Source organism: Erinaceus europaeus, chromosome 3 (genome assembly GCF_950295315.1).
Source record: "Erinaceus europaeus chromosome 3, mEriEur2.1, whole genome shotgun sequence".
Classification (NCBI taxonomy): Eukaryota; Metazoa; Chordata; class Mammalia; order Eulipotyphla; family Erinaceidae; genus Erinaceus; species Erinaceus europaeus.
In genome coordinates, this window is record NC_080164.1 from 155,412,894 (window position 1) to 155,439,614 (window position 26,721).

The following is a 26,721-nucleotide window of genomic DNA, read 5'->3' on the forward strand; positions in this document are numbered from 1 at the left end:
TTTCCTTCTTTTACTAACACTGGAAACTGAGATGAAACATTTTCACTGTCTGAGGCTATGTGTGAGTCATCCTCAAAGCACCATTTCAGCCAGTGCTGCTATTAATGTGGGTGGTTTCTTAGGGAGTATGAAATGGATAAAAAAGAATTTTATTATAAAAGAATATTACTGAATGTCAAAATTAAGTGGACAACTCAATAATTTATATTGCTCCCAAATAAAGCTAATGACAATGTAATTATAATTTACCATATGCTGTGGCCATATAATAAAGAGTAAGCAGGTCTCCCTCTCTCCCTCTCTCTCTCCCTTTCTACTTCTCTCCCTCTCTCTCTCCCTCTCTCTCTCTCTGGAAGTAAGGATAAATTACTGGTGCCAGATGCCCAGCAACCAAGAAAGATAACATGAAATTTAATTTCTACTTGCTTAACTATAACATTTATGACTCTTAAAGTACAGATAGGAGTTCATAAAATAATAAAGGTTATAGCTATCTCCTTGGTTACAGACAGATCAACAAGCAGAGGGGGTCTCCAAGCAGGAAGAAATTCCTAAGCACGAAAAATCTATAGGCAGAACAGGATGATTCATTTTATTCATTTACTGATGCCTTTATGTGACAGCTGCTAATGCCAGGTCTGGATGGATTGATGACCAGACTTATACAGAGAAACCTCTTCTCCATCTTTACACAGGGTCTCCCTGCCAGAACCATCTTGCCTCCTCTGCCTCTCCCTGCAAACCTCTCTTTTTCCTACTGTGCCTTTGTCTTGCTAACTTCAAAGCAACTTCTGAACTTGTATCAGCTAACTAGTTAGTAGTCAAGCTAGTTAACTTCTGTTTACTAGTGATTTAATAGTGATTACAAGATTATAGACTAAAATGGGTATAATTTCACACCACGCCCACTACCAAAGTTCTGTCCCCCTCCTTTCCACAGTGGTAACCACCATAGTTCTCTCATGATCATAGCTGTGGGTTGACTATACTTTTTTCCTTTTTGTCAAGTTCGTGGGTTTCAATTTTCTATATTCCACTTGTAAGTGAAATTATCCTATTGTCCTTTTTTTTGTCTTCCCTTTCAGATAAGTGAAACAATGCCTGACTTGCTCAGGTATTCTCCAGATTTTTTTTTTTTCCTTTTCAGTGATAGTACAAAAACAAAGTTCCCTTGAAACAAAAGTTCTGAGTCCCAGTGGAATTGGGCCTTAGAGCCCTCTGGTTATCTCCCCCTAAGTCCCCCCCCCCCCCGTGAATATGGACCAAAATCTTTTTGGGGCACTAAAGAAAGGATTTCTGGATTCTGTAATTGCTTCTCTGCTGAACACAAATGTTGGCAGATGGATCCATACCCCCAGCCTATCTCTATCTTTCCCTAGTTGGGTAGGGCTCTGGAGAAGTGAGGTTCTGTGACTCATTAGTGAGGTCATCTGCCTAGGGAGGTCAGGATGGGATCATAATAACATCTGGAATTTGGTGGCTGAAAGTAAGATATAAAGCAGGACCAAATGTTTAATAAACAGGGACCAAAAAGTAGGAATAGAGTAGATAAGAATAGTGACCCTGGGGGCCGGGTGGTGATGGGTTAAGCGCACATAGTATGAAACTTAAGGAACTAAGCTAGGATCCCAGTTTGAGCCCCCCAGCTCCCCACTTGTAGCGGGGTTGCTTCACAAGCAGTGAAGCAGGTCTGCAGATCTCTATCTTTCTCTCCCTCTCTATATCCCCCCCCTCAGCTTCTCTCTGTTCTATCCAACAGCAACAACAAAGTGGAAAAATGGCCACCAGGAGCAGTGGATTCATAGTGCAGGTACTGAGCCCAGTGAGAACCCTGGAGGCAAAAAACAAAACAAACAAACAACAACAACAACAAAACCCCAACAATTTGAAAGAATTGGGATCCTAGGGTGGAAAGATAGTAGGCTATCTAATTTGGGGTATGTTTCTAGGAGCCTGGGGCTTCAGTAATTTTTGCTTGAGCTTGATAGCTAACATGAAGGTTGGCTAGAAACATTGTCTGGAAGCATGGTGCCAAAGTGTAGACTAGACCTTGAAATCTGTGTTAGGGCAGAGAGTAGCTTTCCAATTTGAAAAGATGTGTAAGTACAATTAACTACTGACCACGTCTATCTATCCCCGGGCCCTTGTATAGCCATATTTAGCACAGGAACTTGTATGATCGATCGCTGGGTCCCTGTCAGTCTGATGCTAGCTAACTTCTTCAAGCTAGTTGTCTGTCTCACACCTCCTAGGTGAGATCAACTTCCCTCATTATACATCCTCTGACCATTCCAGATCTCACTCTGGCAATGACCACTGCTGCTATTTTATATTTTTCATGTTAACATTTGATTGATGGTTGTCTCTTGAACTAGTTAACTCCAAAGGTCAGGGACTTCATCTGACAATACTCATTTCTGCATCCACTGCTCATAGCACAGTGCATATAAGGGCATACAGAGGGGATGACACAAATATTTGACTAATAATAACTGCATTTACTATGTTGAGAAAAAAGGCTTTGTCATTGTCTCAAAAAGACTTCTTTTTAAAAATTTTTATGGGAGTCAGGCGGTAGCACAGCCGGTTAAGCGCATGTGGCAGAAAGCGCAAGGACTGGCTTAAGGATCCCAGTTCAAGCCCCTGGCTCCTCACCTGCAGGGGAGTCGCTTCACAGGTGGTGAAGCAGGTCTGTAGGTGTCTATCTTTCTCTCCCCCTCTCTGTCTGCCCCTCCTCTCTCCATTTCTCTCTGTCCTATCTAACGATGACGATATCAATTACTACAACAATAATAACTACAACAACAATAAAAAACAACAAGGGCAACAAAAGGGAAAAATAAATAAAAAGAAATTTATTTATTTTAATGAGAGAGATACAGAAAAGAAAGGGAGAGAAAGAGATGGAGAGAGAGAGAAAGAGAGACAGACCAGAGCATTGCTCAGCTCTAGCTTATGATGGTGCTGGAGACTGATCCTGGGACCTTAGAGCCTCAGGCATGTAAGTTTTTGTATAATCATTATGCTGTCTCCCCAGCCACAAAAGACCTTTCAGAAAACTCCCCTTCTCACTGCCAGGGATATTATTGGGGCTTCTGTTCCTGTATAATTCCACTTCTTCTAGCGTTTGCCCTTCTTCCGTAGCCAGTCAACAGCGTCAGGTTGCTGCTTGTTGCTGGCTTTGAAAGTGACTGGGATCCATGTCGATTCAGTCGGCTTGGAAGGATCGTCAGTTTCCCCAATGAATGGGTACTCACGGGATGCACTCACGGGAAGGTTGATCCAATGCATCCCAACTTCTACTGGTTAACTTTTTTTTTTTTTTTTTAAGATAGAGGATGAGAGACTGAGAGATAAAGAGAGAGAGGGACAAAGAGTTCGGGTCCTGAAACAGGATGACAGAGGACCTAGTGAGGATTGTATTGTTATGTGGAAAACTGATTAATGTTATGCATGTACAAACTACTGTATTTACTGTCGACTATAAAACATTAATCCCCCAATAAAAATAATAAAGTAAATAAATAAAAGAGAGAAAGGGAGAAATACTACAGGACTGCTGTACCACTGATGAAAGACCCTCCCATACATATATTTCTTTCTTTCTTTTTTTTAACCAGAATACTACTCAGCTCTGGTTTATGGTGGTGTGGGGGATTGAACCTGGGACCTTGGAACCTCAGGCAAGACAGTCTCTTTGCATAACCACTATGTTATCAGCTCCTGCCCTCATGCATATATTTCCACTGGTATTCAGGTCCTTGAACCTGGCTCCTTGTGTATGGCAAAGTGTGTGCTGTACTAGGTGAGCTGAATTGTCTCCCAGTCCTCTATAAGTTTTCGTAAATGTCTATCCAAAATAATGAAAGGGGAATGGACAAACACTTCATCAGCTTCATTTCGTAGGCTGCTAACGATAGCTGCCATGTGAATAAATGGGGAGCTGAACAATGGCTCAGAATATTGGCAGCTGGCTGTTTAAGGAGTACTTCCCTACCCCACAACTCTGCTTCAGCCCCCTTGACTGTCAATCCTACATAGTTTTGAAGTCATTTATTGTCTCATGCTCGTTTCACTTTTTATATTTATTTATTTTCCCTTTTGTTGCTCTTGTTGTTTTTTATTGTTGTTGTTATTGATGTCGTCGTTAGATAGGATAGAGAGAAATGGAGAGAGGAGAGGAAGGCAGAATGAGGAGAGAAAGATAGATACTTGCAGACCTACTTCACTGCCTGTGAAGCAACTCTCCTGCAGGTGGGGAGCCGGGGGCTCGAACCGGGATCCTTATACCCGTTCTTGCGCTTTGCGCCACGTGCGCTTAGCCCACTGCACTACCGCCCGGCTCCCCTCATTTGATTTTTACATTGCCCAGATTTGGAGCAGATGAATAGTTATAGGATCACTTAATAATAGCAGATGAGGTTTTGAACATAGTGGGGAGTTGGCACCTTGAATAATGGAAATCTATTTTAAGCTGCTGTAATTGGGTCTATTAGCCCTAAAAGACTAGTAGCTGTCTTGGACTTGCACAAAAGTGCGAGTGCTTTTGTGTTTTACGAAGAAGGTCGGAATAGAACCTAGCAATATTGAATTTCTGCATTCCTCTGACAATAAGAACAAAACACTGAAACATTTTTTTAAAGTCTGATTAGAGCAGTGGGTAAAAATCACTGAAACATCTGAAAATGTCCACACTTGTTTTGACTGAAGTCATCTGTGAAGATTACACTTACGTTCTTTCATTTTTGCAGTGACTCTTGTGAGGAAATCAGTTATTTTGTGGGTGTGAGTAAGTTTAGCCATTTTTACACACACACATGCACATGCACACACACACCATGATGCCTGACTTTAAGTCCTGAGAATACAAATGAGGGTCATCATTCCCGAGATTATCTGCTCATACCCCTGCCCCACCCCTCACCCCCAGCAGAAGACATGCAGATCCTACTAAATTCTGAGCAGATCCCTCAAGTAAGTTTAAAAAGATGTTGGTATGGGTTAGGGACATAGCATAATGGTTATGCAGAAAGACCTTCATTCTTGAGGAATCAAAAGTCCCAGTACCACCATAAGCCAGAGCTGAGAAGTGGTCTGGTGGAAAAAAAAAAAAAAACAACTGGTAAAAAATAGATTTCTTTTTGTGCTTGGTGGTTCTATTTTTCTTTCTTTTTTAAATTTGTTTTTCTGATAGAGACAGAGAGAAATAGAGAGGGAGGGAGGGAGAAAGAGATACCTGCAGCACTGTCCCATTGCTCCTGAAACCCCCCACCCCTGAAGGTGGGGACTGGTCCTTGCGTATGGGAATGTGTGTACTCACCAGGTGTGCCGTTGCCCTCCTCTCTACTTTTCAAGAGTGCGGCAACACAAGTTTATCGGTCCATTGCCAATTCTTTTCCCTTTTTTAGTCACATTAACTTTTTTTTTAAATATATTTTTTAAATTTTTTTTAAAGAATTTTTTTTGTAATTTTATCTATTTATCTTCCCTTTTGTTGCCCTTGTTGTCTTTTTTTTTTTTTTTTTATTGTTGTTGCAGTTGATGTCGTTGTTGTTGGATAGGACAGAGAGAAATGGAGAGAGGAGGGGAAGACAGAGAGGAGGAGAGAAAGACACCTGCAGATCTACTTCACCGCCTGTGAAGCGACTCCCCTGCAGGTGGGGAGCTGGGGTTCGAACCGGGATCCTCATGCCAGTCCTTGCGCTTAGCGCCACCTGCGCTTAACCCGCTGCGCTACCGCCCGGCTCCCCAGTCGCATTAACTTTATCAAAGTTACAGGAAATAGTCTTTGCAGTTCATGCGTCTGTACTCAATGTCCAGACTTTGAACCAAGTGCTGTCTCCTCCCACAAGGCCACACGGAGGCCTCATGCAGGTGACCTCACCTGGTCAACTGCCTTCCTCCAGGCCTGCAGTCTGCTGCATGGCAATGCACGTAGAAAAGCCCATTGTGTGATCCAGCTAATGGCAACAGCTTATAAAACCTGACAGTGCTTTTATTAAGAAAAATGAAGCATCATATTTTTGACTCAAATTCAGGACTGGGTTATAAAACAGTAAAGGTTTCAGCCATCTGCTTGGTCACAGGAACAGATCAAAATGCAGAAAAGTGACTCTGTTACAGGAGGAAATCCAGAGCTGTGAAGAAGCTGTAGGCAGAATAAGAGTCTACTATTCACGCATTGAGTACTTTTCTGTCATGGCTGCTAATGGCAGATGTGGAGGAACTTCTGACCTTCTTTCAGTCATTCAACACATACTTATTGAGTATCTATTATGTGTCATGCTTCAAGGTGGGCTCTAGGGATTATAACAGTGCTTGAAATGTACTCTTTGTACAAAAGGAGACAGACAAACATGCAACAAAATTGGACAGATTCACTACTGGGAGGAGAGGTCACAGAGGGTCAGACTACTCCTACATCCTTTTTACGCTTTGTTTTGAGTTGGTTTGGGCTTTCCAATTTAATAGTTGAGAAAAGACCGAACAGAGAAGAATATCAAAAACGGATGGGGCAAATTCCCTTAGCCTTAGTGGTGGAGAGAATCTGACTAGGCTAGAGGTTTTAGATGTGCTTTCACTGCGGGAGCTGTACCTTATCTTTGACACAGAATTCACCAGGAACAAAGTGAAGAGAACACCTTGTGAGTTTCTGTTACCTCGGTAGGAATAAAAAACTACTTTGGAAGGATGAATTGAGGTGAGAAATCAGATGTCAAGATATAAAGCATGTTTGAAAAGTGGTAGAAATCTGGAACAAAGAAAAAGGGAAGTTAGAGGAAAGCCTGGATTTTTGTCTTGGATAGTGTGGCAGGGGCTTTATTTGAAAACACAGGGCACAGAGCTTTGTTTTTAATCAGAGTTTTCATTGCTGGAAATCATTTTGCTCACTGGATTCAGCCAGGGCAAAGCTCATTCCAGGGTTCTTCTGAGTCTTTTAGGTGCTTTTGAGGCTCTTGAAAAAAAAAGTCAAAGAAATGTTTGCTTCAGGAATTGGAGAAATTCATGAAAAGACTTCAGTAAAGTCTTAAAAATATTTCTGACTGCTTCTGCTGCTTCAGCTAGTACCAGTGAATTAATATTAGTTGAGAGAAATTCAATTTCCCAGTGTAGAACTGGAAAATTTTTTACCCATTTTTAGCTATTCTGAAGGTGTTAAAATGATAGATAACTTATTATTTTATCAACTTTTCAGAAGTTTTGTTACAAGCATAAGTTATAGGACTTTGGATACTAAGAAAAACAGGAGATAATGCACTATCACACCAAAGAGTTACTTTGGGTACTTGTCCTTTAAAAAAAAAATGTGTGAAGCCCTGGTTTTTTTTTTCCCCCGGCACCACTTTAAAAATATTAAAAAGGGAGTCGGGTGGTAGTGCAGCAGGTTAAGTGCAGGTGGCGCACAGTGCAAGGACTCGGCGTAAGGATCCTGGTTTGAGCCCCTGGCTCTCCATCTGCAGGGGAGTCATTTCATAGGCAGTGAAGCAGGTCTGCAGGTGTCTATCTTTCTCTTCCCCTCTCTAATTTCCCCTCCTCTCTCCATCTCTCTCTGTCCTATCCAACAACGTCAATAACATAATAATTACAATGATAAAACAACAAAGGCAACAAAAGGGAATAAATAAATAAATATTTTTTAAAATTTAAAAAATAAAATAAAAATATTTTAAAAATGGATCAGGCAGTGGCGCATCTGCTAGAATTCACACATTGCAGTGTTGAAGGATTCAAGTTCAAGCCCTTGATCCCTACTCACAGTAGAGAAACTTCATGAACATATTTCTCTCTCCCTCTCCCTTTCTCTATCCCCTCCCCTCTTTTTTAAAAAAATTTCCTTTTGTTGCCCTTGATTTTTTTTTTATTGTTGTAGCTATTATTGTTGCTGTTATTGATCTTGTTGTTGCTGGATAGGACAGAGAGAAATGGAGAGAGGAGGGGAAGACAGAGAGAGAGAAAGATAGACACCTGCAGACCTGCTTCACCACCTGTGAAGCGACTCCCCTACAGGTAGGGAGCCATCCCTCTCTTCATATTTTTAAAGTTTTAAAAAATTTTTTGTTTATTTGCTAGAGACAGGCAGAAATGGAGAGGAAGGGGGATATAGAGAGGGAGAGGGACACCTGCAGCATTGCTTCACCACTCAGGAAGCTTCCCCCTGCAGGTGGGGACCAGAGGCTTGAACCCCAGTCCTTGCACATTGTATCATGTGCTCTCAACCAGGTGCAGTACCACCCGGCTTCCTTCCCTCTCTTTTTAAAAAGCATTTGTTGGATAGAGACAGAGAGGGGAGGAAGGGACGGAGAGGGTAATTGAATGAGAGACAACTGCGGCACTACTTCCCTGCAGGTGAGGTCTTGAACCTGGGTCCTTGAGCATTGTAACATGTGCTCTTAAATAGGTACAAGACTGCTCAGCTCTTCCCTTCCCTCTGAATTTATCTCTGTCTCTATGCCAGATAAATAAGTACATAAAATATTTAAAATTATTAAATGGAAAATGGGACACTACTCTAGTAATATGGAAGGAGGAGTTAAAAAGATCGTGTTCTGGGGGCCAGGTGGTAACACAGTGGGTTAAGTACACATGGCGCAAAGCGCAAGGACCAGTGGAAGGATTCCGGTTCGAGCCCTGGCTCCTCACCTGCAGGGGTGTCGCTTCACAAGTGGTGAAGCAGGTCTGCAGGTGTTTATCTTTCTTTTCCCCTCTCTGTCTTCCTTTCCTCTCTTGATTTCTCCCTGTCCTATCCAACAACAATGACAGCAATAACAACAATATTAACAACAACAATAAGAATGATAAACAACAAGGGCAACAAAATGGAAAAAATGGCCTCCAGGAGCCATGAATTTGTAGTGTAGGCACTGAGCCCCAATGATAACCCTGGAGGCAAAAGAAAATTGTTTGATTTCATTTGGAATAAACACTTTGAGTGTGTGTGGTTGGTGTCTACCAAGGAAAGGACAGGGGTGGAGAGCATCATAATTATACAGAGACTCAAGTCTGAGGCTCCAAAGTCCTAGGTTCAGTCCCCTGCACCACCATCAACCAGAGCTGGCTAAAAAAGAAAAGAAGAAAAGAAAAAAAATAGAAAGAAAAGAAAATTGTGTTGAGAGAAATGAATTAAAGGTACCCAGAACTTTTGTGGTGGAAACTGCCAAAATCTAAACAGACTGTGGCTCTCTTACTACATTAGAAAATACTGTGCTTTTGCATTGCTATTGACTCGATATACATTGGAACACTTCTCCTTTTTACGTTACAGACACTGCCCGGAGACTGCCCTTAATCCAAGTTAAGGGAGTACTCCCTCAGATCCCAGAACTGGAAGTTACTTCTGTGGAGCTTTAGCAAGGTCAGCATACCTGGTGAGTGATGACTCAGCTTCCTTGACCACTTATCCTTATTTATCATAAATGTGAATGGATCCAAACAAGTCAACATTTCTCTGAACTGCTTTTCTACCTGACAGGTAGAACGATGAACTTGCAAACTCAGCTCATATCTGTTGAATGGCATGAAATGAAATCAATATTTTTCCCAAGGGCTAAAAAGTGCTGGTAAATGAATGTCTCAGGCTGTCGAGGCGCATTAATCCTGAGACATGTGCTCTACTTTTGACACCGTTCCTATAGTTGAGCCATAATTTTTTTTTTTTTGCCTCCAGGGTTATTGCTGGGGCTCAGTGCCTGCACCATGAATCCACTGCTCCTGGAGGCTATTTTTTCCTCCTTTTTTTTTTTTTGCCCTTGTTGTGGTTATTATTATTGTTGTTATTGATGTCATTGTTGTTGAGCTATAATTCTAGCAGGCCAACTGTTGTTTTAGTCACCATATGAAAAAAGAGAGGACAGAAATTTATTTTATATTGTTATTTTTTATTAGTGATTTAATAATGATTCCAAGATAATAGGAGTATAGGTCTACACTACTCCCAGCCCCTAAGATCTGTGGCCTCACCAGCGATAATTACCATAGTTCTTCCAAGGTCTTAGATTTGGGTTGACTGACTGTCTCTCTCTCTCGTCCTCTCTCTCTCTCTCTCACTCTCTCTCTCTCTCTCTCTCTCCCTCTCTCTTCCTCTCTCTTTTTACCTTTTTTAGGGTTATCAATGGGCTTTGTGCCTGCACTACAAATCCACTGCTCCTGGAGTCCATCTTCCCCATGTTTGTTGCCCTTGTTGTTGTTGTTATTGTTGCTGCTGGATAGGACAGAGAGAAATCGAGTGAGGATGGGAAGACAGAGAGGGCGAGAGAAAGATGCCTGCAGAACTGCTTCACCACTTGTGAAGCGACCCCCCCTGCAGGTGGGAAGCTGGGGACTTGAACTGGGATCCTTACACAGGCCCTTGTACTTGGCACTACATGCGTTTAACCCACTGCACTACTGTCTGGCCCTCCTCAATTCTCTTTTTTAAAGTATTTATTTTATTTATTTATTAGATAGAGACAAAGAGAAAATTTTAGAGGGGAGGGAGAGATGGAGAGGGAAAAGACAAGAGAAAGACACCTGTAGCCCTGCTTCACCACTTGTAAAGTTTTCCTCTTGCAGGTGGGGACCAGGAACTTGAACCTGGGTCCTTATGCATTGTAATGTGTGCACTTAATCAAGTGTGCCAAGCCTGGCCCCTGTTTTGATTCTCTATATTCCACATATGAATGAATATGGTAGCTGTCCTTCAATTCCTTCCTTACTTCATTAAGCCTAATCACCTCTAGTTCCATCCATTTTGTCCCGAAGTACACACTACAGTCTTTTTAAATTGCTGAGTAGTACTCCATTAAGTATACGTCCCATGATTACATGATTATTTCTCCTCCTCTTCCTTCTGTATTCATATGACTCACATGAGTAATTTTTATTTCACTGTCAAAGGCTCCTCCCCCTTACTCTTCCAAAGTATTTCTCATAGGCTTTTTTTCCCCCAGATATTTTAAATTTTAATCAGAACTATGAAAAAGCATATGCTAAAGAAGCATGTGGGCCATTCTGGAAAAGATGGCTAATGCACATTTTTATTCATTTTTAACTCTCTGCCTTCACTTTCTTTCTAAGCCACTCATACACCTAGTACAACTTCGGAATGTCCTTCCTTTTTCCTTCTCTGGTAAAAGAAACAGGGCCTGACTTGAGAGGATGTAAATTTGTTTGTTTGTTTATTTTTGTCTCAGGGTTATCGCTGGGGCTTGGTGGCTGCACTACAAATCCACTACTCCTGGTGGCCATTTTTTCCATTTTATTGACTAGGACAGAAAGAAATTGAGAGAGGAGGGAGAGATAGAGAGGGAGAGAGAGAGATTGTGTCCTTTGGGATAAAATGGACGGGATTAGAGAAGATTATGCTCAGTGAAGGAAGTAAGGAGGTGAAGAACAACTACAGAATGATTTCACTCATGTGGAATATAGACAATTGAGCATACAAATGTGATACAACAACAACAAACCGGGAGTGTGAGAGAGCCATAGTGGGTATCTGTGGGGATGGGGAGAGGGACAGAGAACTTTGGTGATGGGAGCAGTGAAAAAAATGTAAAGAGAGAGAGAGAGAGAGAGAGGGAGACAGACTCCTGCAGACTTGCTTCTCTGCTTGTGAAGCATTTTCCTTACAGGTGGGGAGTGGGTCCTTGCATTATGTGCGCTTAACCTGCTGTGCCAACTCCCCTCAGAGGATGTACTTTTTTGCCTCTAGGGTTATTGCTGGGGCTCAGTGCCTCCACTACGAATCCACTGCTCCTGCAGCTTTTTTTTTTTTTTTTTTTTCTGATTTTTGGATAGGACAGAGAGAAATTGAGAGGGGTGGTGGTGGTGCAGCTGGTTAAGCACACATGTTACAATGCACAAGAACCCAGATTTGAGCCCCTACTCCCCACCTGTGGGGGGAAAGCTTTGTGGGTAAAGCAGCACTGTAGGTGTCTCTCTGTTTCTCTACCTCTCTATCACCCATATCCCTCTCAATTTCCGGCTGCCTCTATCCAATAAATAAAGATAAATTAAAAAAATAAAGAGAGAGAGAGAAAGAGAGAGGAAAGGGAAAAGAAAATTAGACACCTGTAGACTTGCTTCATTGCTTGTGAAGCTACGCCCCTGGAGGTGGAGAGCCAGCGACTCCAATCAGATCCTTACACTTTGTACTATGTGCACTTAATCCAATGCATCACCACCTGGCCCAACAGAGGATGCACATTTATAAAATAGAACTATCCTCTGACCCTCAGTTGCTGAAAAAAGAATTCTCTAAATTTATTGCCTGGTAATTTGGATTAACACACATTGATTTCCATTTATTTGAATCCAACAAAGGTTGGATTCTAAAAATTCTAAAATAAGCATTTTAGAATTTTTTTCATCACTCATCAGATATTTATTAAGTACCTGTTATGTTAAAGACACTAGGGATAGCTGTTGTAGGGGAGTATAACAGGGAAGAGAAGAGAAACTTGTATTTATTAGTATCTTTTATTGCGCTTGGTGATGATAGGCTAAGTCATTTACTTTTCATAATACTTGGTAGCCGTTAATCCAGATGTTCACAGAAAACTAGTGGCATACACAAATTGAATAACATGATACTGTACAATCAATGTCTGTATATTCAACATTAAGTTCCTGTAACAGTTCATTAAATACCTCCATCTTACAATTGACCCCTTTACCTGATTCACCTACTCCATTTCTCCTTTCTCTTAAGTATTAATTTGGAAGACAAAATTTTATTATTTTTAAATTTTTTTATATTTATTTATTTTCCCTTTTGTTGCCCTTGTTGTTTTGGAAGACACAATTTTAACATGTGACTTTAAACTTGTTGCACACCAGTTTTATTTGGGTGATATATTTTTTTGAGTGAATAGTATTTGTTTTATGCTTAGTCTTTAAGTCATCCTTTTAACTATCTCTGGAAAATTAGGCCCTTTTCAAGAGTATTTCTAATTTTATTTGGGGCTAAATTGGCCACTTTTTTTCCCCCACTAAGGATCCCCCCCACACACACACACACTGGTGCTTTGTACCTGCATGGTTCCACCAATTTCAGTGAATTTTTTTTTCTTTTTTAAATAGAGAGTGAGGGAGAAACAGAGAAAATGAGAGACACCATTCCACTGCTATTTCTTTTGCATTATGCTCCTTTGTGGTGGCTGGGGGCTTAACCACAAGCCCTTGCTCAAGATTAAGTGTGTGATCTGCTTGAGGAGCTGTCTCCTGACCCCTACATTGCTAAAAGTTTGAGTTGAGCTGAGTATACACAATAACAAACCGTAGGAATGATGATTGGTTGATGAAAACTCATTCAACAGCACTCATTTGTCCCAATGAGAGTACAGGAATGAGTTGGTTATTTCTGTTGTTGTTTCCACAGGAAGCCATTATGAGTCATGGAATACAAACTGATGAAATCTATGGAAACAGCAAAAGACTATCTATTTTCGGCATGTGCCAATCACAGCACAGCTTGCAGTGGTCCCAAGATAGAGGAACCAAACAGTAGAGCCCGGGAAGAAAATACTTTCTTTCATTGACTCACATACAGCTTCAGACATGATGTGCTTTCCAATACAGATAGATTGTTTCTATTTGACAAATTACCTGAGAGAGTGTAGGTTGTTTGTTTATACATTTGTTTACATTTACAAATTTTGCCTTCTTTTGGAACTGGGGTGATTCAAATCAATCTGCAAAGAAAATAAAATGGATTTACATGAAACACTTGAATATTCAAATCTAACAGAAAAAGTTTGCTTTAGTTCTTTTAACCTTCCTATTTTTTTATAGCTATCATTGATCAAGAATAATTCTAGTTATTACTTAGAATAAAAACATGTTAGACAAGAGGGCAGCTTTTAACATTAAACTTATAGGAATTCTTTCCCAGATTTAAAGTAGAACTTAACCTCTTAGCATTATAGTTATATGGTTTAAAAGTGCTTATGTCTAAGTAGACTTTCAGAGTTTAATTGCAGAGTCAGAGTTAATATTAAGCAATCTACCAAGAATAAATATCTCAATACACAAAGGTTTTTTCCATGTAGATTGGGGCAGGGAGGGGGTGCTAGATCTGAAACTGAGTTTCTAATTGCAAAATTTAGAGATTGAAGACTTGACAAATGAAATTTTACCAGTCTCACTTGTTTTGATCTATGTTTCTTGGAGTCATGTTCAGGTCTGGAATTGTTTAGCAGGGGTCTAGGGGTCTAGGGGTGTCATACTCTTAAAGGTCTGGATAATATACAGTTTCGGAGGAGCTAAACCACTGTTCCATTGTACATCACAAATTATGTTCAGATACATGACTTGGAAATCAATGGGAACGTGGCCTAACAAACAGCATAAATTAAACTTCAAGACCTGTCAAGTTGTGGCAACTTTCTGGAAACTAATTGCACTTATTAAAGAATAGAAATTAACAGATAATGTGAAGCATTCAGAGATGTAGGTCTGCTGCCAGCCCGCAGCAAGTTTCCAGACTGATAGAGGAGACAGGACTTGCTTACCATGAAATATAACACTAGACATAATAGAACAAAATAAATATTAGTTATGCCTTCATACTTCTGCTGAGAATTCACAGGCCCATAAGATCATTTCTCTTTGAGGGTAATAGCGTATGTTTTTATTTTTTATTTTTTTATTTATTCCCTTTTGTTGCCCTTGTTTTATTGTTGTAGTTATTATTGATGTCGTTGTTGTTGGATAGGACAGAGAGAAATGGAGAGAGGAGGGGAAGACAGAGAGGGGGAGAGAAAGACAGACACCTACAGATCTGCTTTGCCGCCTGTGAAGGGACCTGCCTGCAGGTGGGGAGCTGGGGGGCTCGAACCGGTATCCTGATGCCGGTCCTTGAGCTTAGCGCCACCTGCCCTTAACCCGCTGCGCTACAGCCCGACTCCCTAGCATATGTTTTTTAAGAAGCTATCTTTGAGCAGGAGCTGGAGGGTGTCTTTTCCTGGTCTCTTTAGATAGATCATATTTCTCAAGTATCCACTTTCTCAATCTTCATAACTATTTTTATATGTTATTTACCATAATTTATGTGACTATTAATATCTGTTTCTTATAGAGGCATTCTGCTTTAGTAGCTAGGATGATGTTAACACACACACAGTCAACTCTTAATAAATCTTTGTTGGAGAGAGAACTACTTATTGAGCCTTTACTATACACCAGGCATGTGCAATGTAAAGTTTTACTTACTCTTCACAACAGGAAGACAGATTCACCTAGGGGCCAGAAGGTAGTGTACCCAGTTGGGTGCACACATTACAATGTCTAAGGACCCAGGTTCAAATCCCTGGTCCCCATCTGCAAGTAGAAAAGCTTTTTTAGCAGTAAAGCAATGTTGCAGTTCTCTCTCCCCTTCTCTATCTCCTTCACAATTTCTCTCTGTTCTATCAAGTAAACAAAAATAAATAAATAAAAAAAAAGACTCACCAAGAGACATGACCACTGAAAGATATATCTTAAAGATATATCACCCTTTGTAGGGAGATGGGCGGTAGCTCAGCGGGTTAAGCACACATGGCACAAAGCGCAAGGACCAGCATAAGGATCCTGGTTCGAGCCCCTGGCTCCTCACTTGCAAGGGAGTTGCTTCACAGGCGGTGAAGCAGGTCTGCAGGTGTCTGTCTTTCTCTCTCCCTCTGTCTTCCCCTCCTCTCTCAATTTTTCTCTGTCCTATCCAACAACAATGACATCATCAACAACAACAACAATAACTACAACAATAAAACAATAAGGGCAACAAAAGGGAATAAATAAATAAATAAAAATCCTCTTTCTCCTTTAGTACAAAGTGGTTTAGAACTTTCTGCAATCTGAAGGACAAGAAGATGACAACTAAAAAAAGAAGACACAAAAAGAGAAGAAGGAAAGAAAATACCTCTTGCTTATTGAATGATGTAATTTTTCACTAAATGAAAATGTTTTTCATGTTGATTTGTCTGGAATGTATCTTGTTTCATGTGGACAGAGAGCATCACATGAGAGAGAGAACAAAATGGATGTCAGAGCACCAAGGGTTGATCTGGGAGCCTCAGGCATGCATACCTTGGCTCTACCAGCAGCCTCACTTCCCTGGGCCTGTAGATGACATTTCAGTGGGACTAGAAATCAAGGTTCTTAGTCACAAGGGGTGATATATGATCTGAGCTAGACCAATTTGACTTATCTCAGGATTTTGATATATAGGCACAATGACTTGAGGTGGGAGAAATGAGTAGTGCTTATTTATCCCAGCAACTGAATTAAAAAAAAAATATTTATTTTCCCTTTTGTTGCCCTTCTTTTTTTAATTGTTGTAGTTATTATTGTTGTTACTGATGTTGTCATTGTTAGATAGGACAGAGAGAAATAGAGAGAGGAGGGGAAGACAGAGAGGGGGAGAAAAAGATAGACATTTGTAGACCTGCTTTACCACCTGTGAAGCAACTCCCCTGCAGGTGGGGAGCTGGTGGCTCGAACAGAGATTCTTAAGCGTCTTTGCACTTCACGCCACCTGCGCTTAACCTCCTGCGCTACTGCCCAACTCCACCAGCAACTGAATTTAGTTATTCTTGCTTCTAGACTCCCTAGTACTCTCCCTTCTGCCTACCACATTGCCCAAGTGCCGAGCCTGCTTCTCCAGACTTTTGTTTGCTTCTGTGAGCTGTGAGTATATATACGTAGTCTGCTTAAGCTTTCAGCTTTGGCTACTGCTGCCTGCTGGGTATAATGCCTGATATCTATTTTCTCTCATAAGGTCATAGTATGTCTAAACTGTGAGAAATTTTAGAGATCATTTGGCTGAGCTTCCTCATTTTACAGTTGAGGAAACTGAAGCCCCTAGAGTTTGAAGATTTCACTCAAGGTCTTATCACAGAGCTCATCAGTGGCAGAATGGGGATAAGAAAAGGTCAACTTTGCCCAGGGGAGTGAGCTGGCTTTTTTGTTTCTTCTCATTTTAATCCCCATTTGGTGTAAATCACTGCTCTTCCTTCTCTGCAATGCTTATTAGAAGATAGTGACCTAGATTTTTTTTTTCCCCCAAACTGACAATTTGCTTTGTGTATTTAAAAAACTTGTCTCATAAACAGTCTTTTCAGGGATTTGGCATCTGGTAAAGGCAAGCATCAGTTTATAACCTTTTATGGAGCCTTGATTCTTCCCAGTTATCTTAAAATGTTTATTTCTCCCTTTACATGAAACTCATGTTTGGAAAGGAAGTGGTTTGCTCTAGGGAAACATATGGGTTGGGGTGGTTATTTACCATTCCTAAGCCTAGTTTTTAGCTGTGTGCATTTAAGGAGAAACTTCTTTTGTCTTAGACAAGATATATCTGATAATATTTCAGGTGCTTTAGGGCAGTTATGGCTCCTATAACCACCACCAAAATAGCTCAAGTTTGGGGTAGGAGTTGGGAAGGAGTTAATAAGAATAGTGTTGCAACAGCCACTGTTTCAAGCATTTAGCAATTACTAGCTAATTCATTCATCTCACAAGCTTAGGAGGTAAGTATTGTCATAATCACATATATTTATAGATGATTAAGGCAAAGACAGGTTAAGCAAATTGTTCAAGGTCACATGGCATTCCTTTTATGCAATAAAAAAATACATGTTTATTTTATGAAAGAGAGAAAGAGAGGGGGGATATCAGAGTACTGCTCTACTCAAGCATATGAAATCCTAGGGATCAAACCTGGGGCCTCAAGTAGGCAAGTCCTGTGCTCTGTCTCTGGGATGCCTTCCCCAGAGCTCTCACAATGTTTTTTTTTCTGCCTCCAGGGTTATCCCTGGGGGCTGGTGCCTACACTATAAATCCACTGCTCCTGGAGGCCACTTTTCCCATAGTTGTTGCTGTTATTGTTGCTGGATAGGATAGAGAGAAGTTGAGGGGGAGGGGAAGGCAGACACCTGCAGACCTGCTTCACCATTTGCGAAGCGACCCACCTGCAGGTGGGGCGCCAGGGCTCAAACTGGGATCCTTGCTCCAGTCCCAGCGTTTCACAGCATGTACTCTTAACCCTGGTTACCTAAATAGTCGATTAATACTAGAAGTTCTCCACTATTCAGAAATTGTTGCTCCCCCCCCCCCCAGAATAACTAGATTAATGTGAGCAAAAAGGACCTCTTTTAAAGGCCATGTTTTAGTGCCAGAAATTTCAATAGAGGATGGGGGAGACAGTGTAATGGTCATATAAAGGACTTTCATGCCTGAGACTCTGAAGTCCCAGGTTTATCCCCCAAATCATCATGAGCCAGAATTGTGCAATGCTCTGGTAAAATAAATAAATAAATAAATAAATAAATAAATGTAAAAACAAAAATAAAACCAATAGATAAAACAAAATGAAACAAATAGAAACCATGCAAGCTATATGCTGTAGAACCTACTGATTGGATAGGTTCACATGGTGGGGCAGGGTGGGGGGTGTGACTCAGGTGCATGAAGACAGTAAGGGAAGGAGACAAGAGATTCTCTTGTCTTTTGGGGATCTAGTTGTCTGAGCTGTGAGCTCTCCATTCCTTGATGAGCCAGGCTGGCTCACCTGTGCCCGAACCATGAGCAATACAAACAGTATTTTGAGCACCACAGTAGTTGAGCAATAGAAACATCCCCCAGTACCTCAGAACCCTTGAATTAGTTTAATAGCTGCTTTAAAAAAATTTATTTATAAAAAGGAAATACTGATAAAACCATAAGAGGGGTACATCTCCACACAATTTCCACCATCAGAACTCTGTATCCTATTTCCTCCCCTGATAGCTTTCCTATTCTTTCTTTAACCCTCTGGGAGTATGGACCCAGGGTCATTATGGGGTGCAGAAAGTGGAAGGTCTGGCTTCTGTAATTGCTTCCCCGCTGAACACAGGCATTGGCAGGTCAATCCATACTCCCAGCCTGCCTCTCTCTCTCCCTTGTGGAGCAGGGCTCTGGAGAAGCAGGGCTCCAGGACACATTGGTGGGGTCGTTTGCCCAGGGAAATCTGGTTGGCATCTTGCTAGCATCTGGAATCTGGTGGCTGAAAAAAGAATTAACATCCAGCGCCAAAGTAATTGTTGACTAATCATAAACCTAAAGGGTGGAAGATTGTAGATGAAGATTTGGGGTCTCTGTTTTGAAGATAGCTAGTAGGTCTATTCTAGTTATATTCCAAAGGGCCCATGACTATACTAGTTTTTTTCTGAGCCTGACCTCTGATATGCAGGTGGACCCAAGTTATTGTCTGGGGAGATGATGTCATGGTTGGAAAAATGGCTAGAAAGCTGATTAGGGAAGAAAGTAGCTTTCAAATATGGGAAAGGTATGTAAATATTGTTGACTGTAAACCCCATCGATTTGATCTGATCTGGGGCCCATATTCAGCTTAGGAGCCTATGTAACCTCTGCATACCTGTAGGTCTGAGCTCACATTCTGTGGTCATGAGTAGGAACATTCCAAGCTGCCCCAACTTCAGGACCCATCTTCCTTAGGTAGTAGATAGAGTGAGTATGTTATCCAGCCTCCCTTTGGAGGATGGAACATTCTCTACCATTATTGATCCACATTGAGGGAAAGGTCCTATGGGGGCCCACAAAGGGGTCTATTGTGTTGTTCCTGATGGAGATGACCAGTGACAATGGAGAGAGGGATCTACTCGAGGTCTAGGCCCATCATGTCTCTGTAGGAATCTCAGGACTCCCTGACTAGGGCCCTGGCTGATGGGGTGGCCTGATAGTGACTAAAGAGTCATCATTAAAGTATGCCAGTCTCTTGCCCTTATTCTATTAGCTGCTTTTTTCAGTGAACCTTAACTGGAATTCACTATATAGTAAAACTTAGATAGGACTCCCTTTAGATTATTAGCATACTGTTGGAGGTCTTTTATTTGTTCATGTTTGTTAATATGGCTTTTCTACCCATGCCAGGCATTCTGTCAATGATACTAATGACTCAAACAGCTGGAAAAGGACTGGTTTTATCTATCTCTGAATTCCTAGTATCAAGCCAGCTGCCTGATACAGAAGTGACTTAGTAAGTGTTCTGGACATACTGAATTAAGTTCTTAATCAGTGAAAGCACAGATGGGCTTCAGATATGTAAGAAGCAGCAGAAGTATGCTTTCTTTGCAAATAGTAATAACTATGCTATTCTTTATTTCAAAGGCACTACTGTGATTAATATGAATGCGAATGTGTGTGAGTGTGTGTGTAGGTTTTGTTAGGCTTGAAAATGTCAAAGTTCTGCAGGGGGAAAATTGATAATATTATGAGCTATTGTGGTACTTTTCACACTATACAATTTGAGCTTACAACTGCTTAACTAATTAAAGATTAAGCAGGAGGGCTTCAAATGCTAGTGCACAACTGAAAGAATGATTTATTATACCAAAGGTTATTGGGACAGAGGGAAACCAGATTGTATTCAGAGGAAAGCTATTGTAGAAAATCTGTGCTACAGAGCCAGGTTTCTCTGTTCAACCTGGAGAAAACCAGCACTTTTTTTTTAATTTATTTTTTATTTAAGAAAGGATAAATTAACAAAACCATAGGATAGGAGGGGTACAACTCCACACAATTCCCACCACCCAATCTCCATATCCCACCCCCTCCCCTGATAGCTTTCCCATTCTCTAGCCCTCTGGGAGCATGGACCCAGGGTCCTTGTGGGTTGCAGAAGGTAGAAGGTCTGGCTTCTGTAATTGCTTCCCCGCTGAACATGGGCGTTGACTGGTCAGTCCATACTCTCAGTCTGCCTCTCTCTTTCCCTAGTAGGGTGGGTCTCTGGGGAAGCTGAGCTCCAGGACACATTGGTGGGGTCTTCAGTCCAGGGAAGCCTGGCCGGCATCCTGATGACATCTGGAACCTGGTGGCTGAAAAGAGAGTTAACATACAAAGCCAAACAAATTGTTGAGCAATCATGGACCCAAAGCCTGGAATAGTGGAGAGGAAGTGTTGGGGGCTACTCACTGCAAACTCTAGTGTACTTCTGCTTTCAGGCATATATTTTGCACTAGTTTATGGATACGTGTGAACATATGTTCTCTCTCACAGAACCTGGTCTATATGTAGGTTTTGGGACTTTGTTAGAAAGTGAACCACCTGGGATTGAATTAGAGAATACTATGAAAGGAAAGGTCTCACCCGAGTGATGAAGCTGAAGGGTTGTCATTCCACACGTGAAGTCTCTGGTCACAGTCTGAGCTGAAGCATGCTGAGGTGCTTTCATTTCCTTTTTTGGGGAGGTCCAATAGGCAGTAACAACTTGAAGAGTTTGGGAAGTTCCTATAGTTGTTTTTTTTTTAAGTTTTATTAGTGGTAAAGGAATACACTTTGCAGGAATTTTTTTTCTTTTCTTTTTTCTTTCTTTCTTTTTAAATTTATTTTAATTAATTTATTTTTTGCCTCCAGGGTTATCACTGGTACTCAGTGCCTGCACTATGAAGCCACTGCTCCTGTGGCCATTTTGTTGATTTTTTGGATAGGACAGAGAGAAATTGAGAGGGAAAGGGAAGATGGAGAGGGGAAAGATAGACACCTGCATATTCACCGTTTCTGTGGTCTTTTTGTCGATTATTTGGACAGGACAGAGAGAAATTGAGAGGGGAGGGCAAGATAGAGAGGGAGACAGAAAGACACCTGCAAATCTGCTTCACAGCATGTGAGGTGACAACCCTGGAGATGGGGAGCCCAGGGCTCAAACTGGGATCCGTGTGTGGGTCCTTGCACTTTGTACTATGTGCACCCAGTGCACCACCGCCTGCCCCCCTTTCTAATTATTCCTAAATAGTTCTTCTTTTGTATTCTCTCTCTCTTTCTCTCTCTCCTTCTCTCTCTCTACAGCACCAGAGCTTCCTTCTATGTAGTGGGGGCTGTGCTCGATCAAGCCTGGATAGATGAATTAATAAAGAATATGGGTTATAGGGCAGAGGTAAATACCATAATGGTTATGCAAAAAGACTCTCATTCTTGAGGCTCTAAAGTCCCAGGTTCAATACCCCTCACTACCATTAGCCAGAGCTGAGCAATGCTCTGGTAAATATATATATATATATACCTATTTTTTTCATTACTTATTTCAGTTTTAGCTGTGGACGGAAAAACAAGCAAACAAACACATGGCTGTCTCAGAGAAGCAAAGACAGCACTTGGATGCCATACATGGAGGACTTTATGCCTGCTTTTAAAAATCAATGAGCCTTGCATTTTCTAAGCCAACTCATTTCAGGCCATTTGATGTTTATTATTCCCATTCCCTGTTGATGCCTTTGCAGTGACTCACCAACTGCTGCTCTGACAGCAAATCCAGGTGGAGATGACCAGCCGAGTGACAGGCTGAGCTCTGTTCAGCAGGCAAACACATTATTTCACACATGACTTCCCTAGAGCAAATGTGAGTCCTTACTGCATATACCTTGCCAGAAACCAAGAGGTTTTAAAAGAAAGAGTGATGTGGACTACCAGGCATTGACTAGGAACATGCATATCTCATATAAAGGGTCATACTAGGCCCTGGAGCTGTAGAACAGACCACAACTCCTTAATTATCAATCACACCATCACCACGGCAATGCCCAGTCCAGGTTGGAAACAAGTCTTCCATTACTGTGGTTGGATCAGTTTTACCGTGCAGGCAGTTAGTTCATGTCCTTCACGAATCAATGATGAAATACTTAAAATGCTCTGTTGTGGCCCAAAATAACCCAAATATTTTCACACCCCATTACGAACACCAAACGGTTTGGACAATGCCAAGTAAATTGCAAATCCAGCTTGTAGTTTGGGGAGGTCATTAATTTCATTATATGCTGAGACTTTTCTTTCTTCCCAGTTATTACTCTCCTCTGAGTGAAATGGAGCTGTAAGAACAGAGTAAAGACCTCAGCTCATTCAACACTGACATACCATTCACATCTACAATTTTGCTATAAATTTGGAGAGGGAGAGACAGAAATTGAAAATGCAAGGATTTAAATCCCTTTGTACTACATTTGTCAAGATAAGCAGATTGTAAACTGTCTTTTGTAAATATGATCTGCATTTGGGCATGAAACTAATAACCCGGAACTACAGACTTGTTCATTTTGTGTGGTGTTTCTCAACAGAAGTCTCTGAAATTGCCTCAGTAGCCATTATGTTTGCCGGAGCTGTGCTGGTTTACTCAGAAGATTAAAGACTATTTGGCTGAGAAAGTTGGAGTCCTTTTTCAATGAGATGAAAATGCCAAATTTTGCTGCTTACATCATCGAAGTTTGTATAAACTATACATTTGCAATGGATTGGGGTTTTCTGAGGAAAGCATGGAGAGATTTATTTAGTTACCAAAATTATCTCAGAACTTTATAGGAAACATGATCACAAAGAAATCCAAATCATGCAGATGGTCTCAGAATTCAATTTTCTTGAAAACCGAACTATGTGTTTTATTTATTTGTTTGCTTATGTATTTATTTTGCTTTATTGTGCATGATCCAACTGTTTCTAGGCTGATTTTTAAATTGTATATATATATAGAGAGTGGGGGAAAGGAGAAAAATGAAGGGAGAGGCATTACAGCACTGCTCCTGGCCCATCATCTGTGGCATTTCCCCTGGATGGCATGATGCTCCCATCTGGTTGGGGCTTGAACCCAGGGCTTTGACCAGGTGATTCTCCTCTGGGCTTCAATCTATATATTTTGCACTTTAAATATCTGGTAAGGCTTATTCTCTTACCTTCATGATCTAAGCAATTTCTATTATTATTATTATTTTTATCTTTATATATTTTTGGGGATAGAAACAGCCAGAAATCGAGAAGGAAGGGGGAGGGAGAGGGGGAGAGACAGAGAGACACCTGCAGCACTGCTCCACCACTTATGAAGCTTTCCTCCTGCAGGTGGGGACAGAGGGCTTGAACCTGGGTTCTTTTTTTTTTCTTCAAAACATTTATTTATTTCCTTTTTTTTGCCTTTGTCGTTTTCATTGTTGTAGGTTATTATTGTTATTGATGTCATTGTTGCTGGATAGAACAGAGAGAAATGAAGAGAGGAGAGGAAGACAGAGAGGGGGAGAGAAAGATAGACACCTGCAGACCTGCTTCACCGCCTGTGAAGCGACTCCCCTGCAGGTGGGGAGCCGGGGGCTCAAACCAGGATCCTTCCACTGGTCCTTGCACTTTGCGCCATATATGCTGAACTCGCTGCGTTACTGCCCGACTCCCTGAACCCGGGTTCTTGCACACTGTAACATGTGCACTCAACCAAGTGCGCCATCACCCGGCTGTGATCTAAGCAATATCTTTTGCTTCTTCTTTTGCTTTTTAAAAATTATGGTACCTGGGTCATGCAAAGATAGATTTTCATTATAAAACATTGAGATATTACAAATTAACACTGGAGTCCCCTTTGACTAATGCTACATTCTGACATTCTTCCTCATTCTTTCACATACCCTTCTACCCCTCACCACAAGCACTGATATTAATAGTTTGTGATTATTCTTCCAGGTCTTCTTGTAGGGAGTGTGGCTATGTGAATGTAAAGGATGTGTGCTCATGTGTGGTATTTCTTGGGTCTATGTGTTACTTTAGGGAAACTTACTACAAGTATACTATTGTAACATTTTCTTTTTACTTGGAGACTTAATAGTACAGAGATCTACCCCATTCTGCTATGAACTGAATATTTTATCCCTTTCTCCCTCCACACATACCCTCCAATTCATATGGTGAAGCCTAATTCCTACTGTCAGGATATTTGGTTTTTTAATTAAAAAATTTTTTTATTTATAAAAAGGAAATATTGACTAAACCATAGGATAAGAGGGGAACAACTCCATACAATTCCCACCACCAGAACTCTATCCCCTCCCCTCCCCTGATAACTTTCTTATTCTTTAACGCTCTGGGAGTATGGACCCAAGGTCATTGTGGGATGCAGAAGGTGGAAAGTCTGGCTTCTGTAATTGCTTCCCTGCTGAACACGGGCATTGGCAGGTCGATCCATACTCCCAGCCTCTCTCTCTCTCTCTTGTTTAATATTTATTTATTTCCTTTTTGTTGCCCTTTTTTATTGTTGTTGTAGTTATTATTGTTGTTGATGTCATTGTTGTTGGCTAGGACAGAGAGAAATGGAGAGAGGAGAGGAAGACAGAGATGGGGAGAGAAAGATAGTCACTTATGTTGGGCAGTATGCCAGCTCCCCCCTGCTTAACGCTGTGGTCTATTTGCAGGATCACTGTTTTTCCTGAGATCTGCCCTGCCTGCAGGGCACTGGTTTAATCCCACTGGTTTGAACTCTCTTTTCGCTCCGCCCCCTCTCCTAGTCACACCCTGTTTTAACACCCTACCACTTCCTTCCTGGAGAGTATAAATGCAGATGAATAAAGCCAGCATGGCATTGCATTCCGGCTCAGCCATGAGAGTTCCTGGTTCCTCTCCTGCGTCGCTGAGTAGGCAGCATTCTAGGCTGGCTCCGGCAGAGTTCTCTCCAACCCAGAGAGCATGTTCCCGGGAAGAAACACTCCCAGGCTAGCTTGGCACACCTGCAGACCTGCTTCACCGCCTGTGCAGGTGGGGAGCCAGGGGCTTGAACCAGGATCCTTATGCGGATCCTTGTGTTTTGCGCCACGTGTGCTTAACCCGCTGTGCTACCATCCGACTCCCACCTGTCTCTCTCTTTCCCTAGTGGGGAAGGGCTCTGGGGAAGCGGAGCTACAGGACACATTGGTGGGGTTATCTGTCCAGGGAAGTCTGGTCGGCATCATGCTAACATCTGGAACCTGGTGGTTGAAAAGAGAGTTAACATACAAAGCCAAACAAATTGTTGACTAGTCATGAACCTAAAGGCTGGAATAGTGCAGATGAAGAGTTGGGGGGGGTCCTCCATTTTGTAGATAGCTAGTAGGCATATTTTAGTTATATTTCAAAGGGCCTGTGGCTATACTAGTTTTTTTTCTTTTTCTTTTTCTTTTTTCCCCTGAACCTGAAGTCTGATATGCAGGTGGATCCAAGTTATTGTCTGGGGAGATGATGTCATGACTGGAAAAAGGACCAGAAAGCTGGATCAGGGAAGAGAGTAGCTTCCAAATATGGGAGAGGTGTATAAATATTGTTGACTGTAAACCTCATTGATTTGATGTGATCTGGGGCCCATATTCTGCTTAGGAGCCTATGTGACCTCTGCATCCCTGTAGATCTGAGCTCACATTCTGTGGTCATGAGTAGGAACATTCCAAGCTGCCCCAATATCGACCCATCTTCCTCAGGTGTAGCATAGGGTATGTTGTCCGTCCTCCCTTCGGAGGATAGAACATTCTCTTCCATTGTTGATCCAGGTCGAGGGCAAGGTCCTATAGGGGCCCACAAAGGGGTCTATTGTGTTGTTCCTGATAGAGATGACCAGTAACAATGAAGAGAGGGATTTATTTGAGGTCTAGGCCCATCATGTCTGTTTGGGAATCTCAGGACTCCCCGAATAGGGCCCCAGATGCTGGGGTTAACTGATAGTGACTAAAAAGTCATCATTAAAGTATGCCAGTCTCTTGCCCTTATTCAGCTTTTTCAGTCCTTGCTTTGCTAAGGTTAGCTTTGGAGTGAGTGAGAGAACTGTAATAGGAAGTAGTAGTAGACAAGTCTAAGTAGACACTATTTCATTATGAACTTGATACTGACTCACTACAGACTATTGTGTATTTTTGCTTTCAGGTATATATTTTGCCCTAATTTATGGATACATGTGAACATATGCTCTATCTCATGGTGATTTCATATTAATTTACAAAATCACATGTC

General features: G+C 41.5%; 1 protein-coding gene across 3 annotated transcripts in view; it reads left to right on the forward strand.

Moving 5' to 3' along the window:
- TMEM156 (transmembrane protein 156) overlaps positions 1 to 24,667 on the forward strand; it is a 50,413-nt gene extending 25,746 nt beyond the window's left edge. The window contains exons 6-7 of one of the 3 annotated variants that reach the window (XM_060188212.1): positions 9,263 to 9,365; positions 23,055 to 24,667. In XM_060188212.1, the coding sequence (XP_060044195.1) occupies positions 9,263 to 9,348 (86 nt within the window). In that variant the 3' untranslated portion in view covers positions 9,349 to 9,365; positions 23,055 to 24,667. Of the gene's footprint in view, positions 1 to 9,262; positions 9,366 to 13,354; positions 13,943 to 23,054 lie in introns of those variants that run through there. The other 2 variants (XM_060188213.1, XM_007522802.2) reach the window with 2 other exon arrangements.
- The last annotated feature ends 2,054 nt before the right edge of the window (positions 24,668 to 26,721 follow it).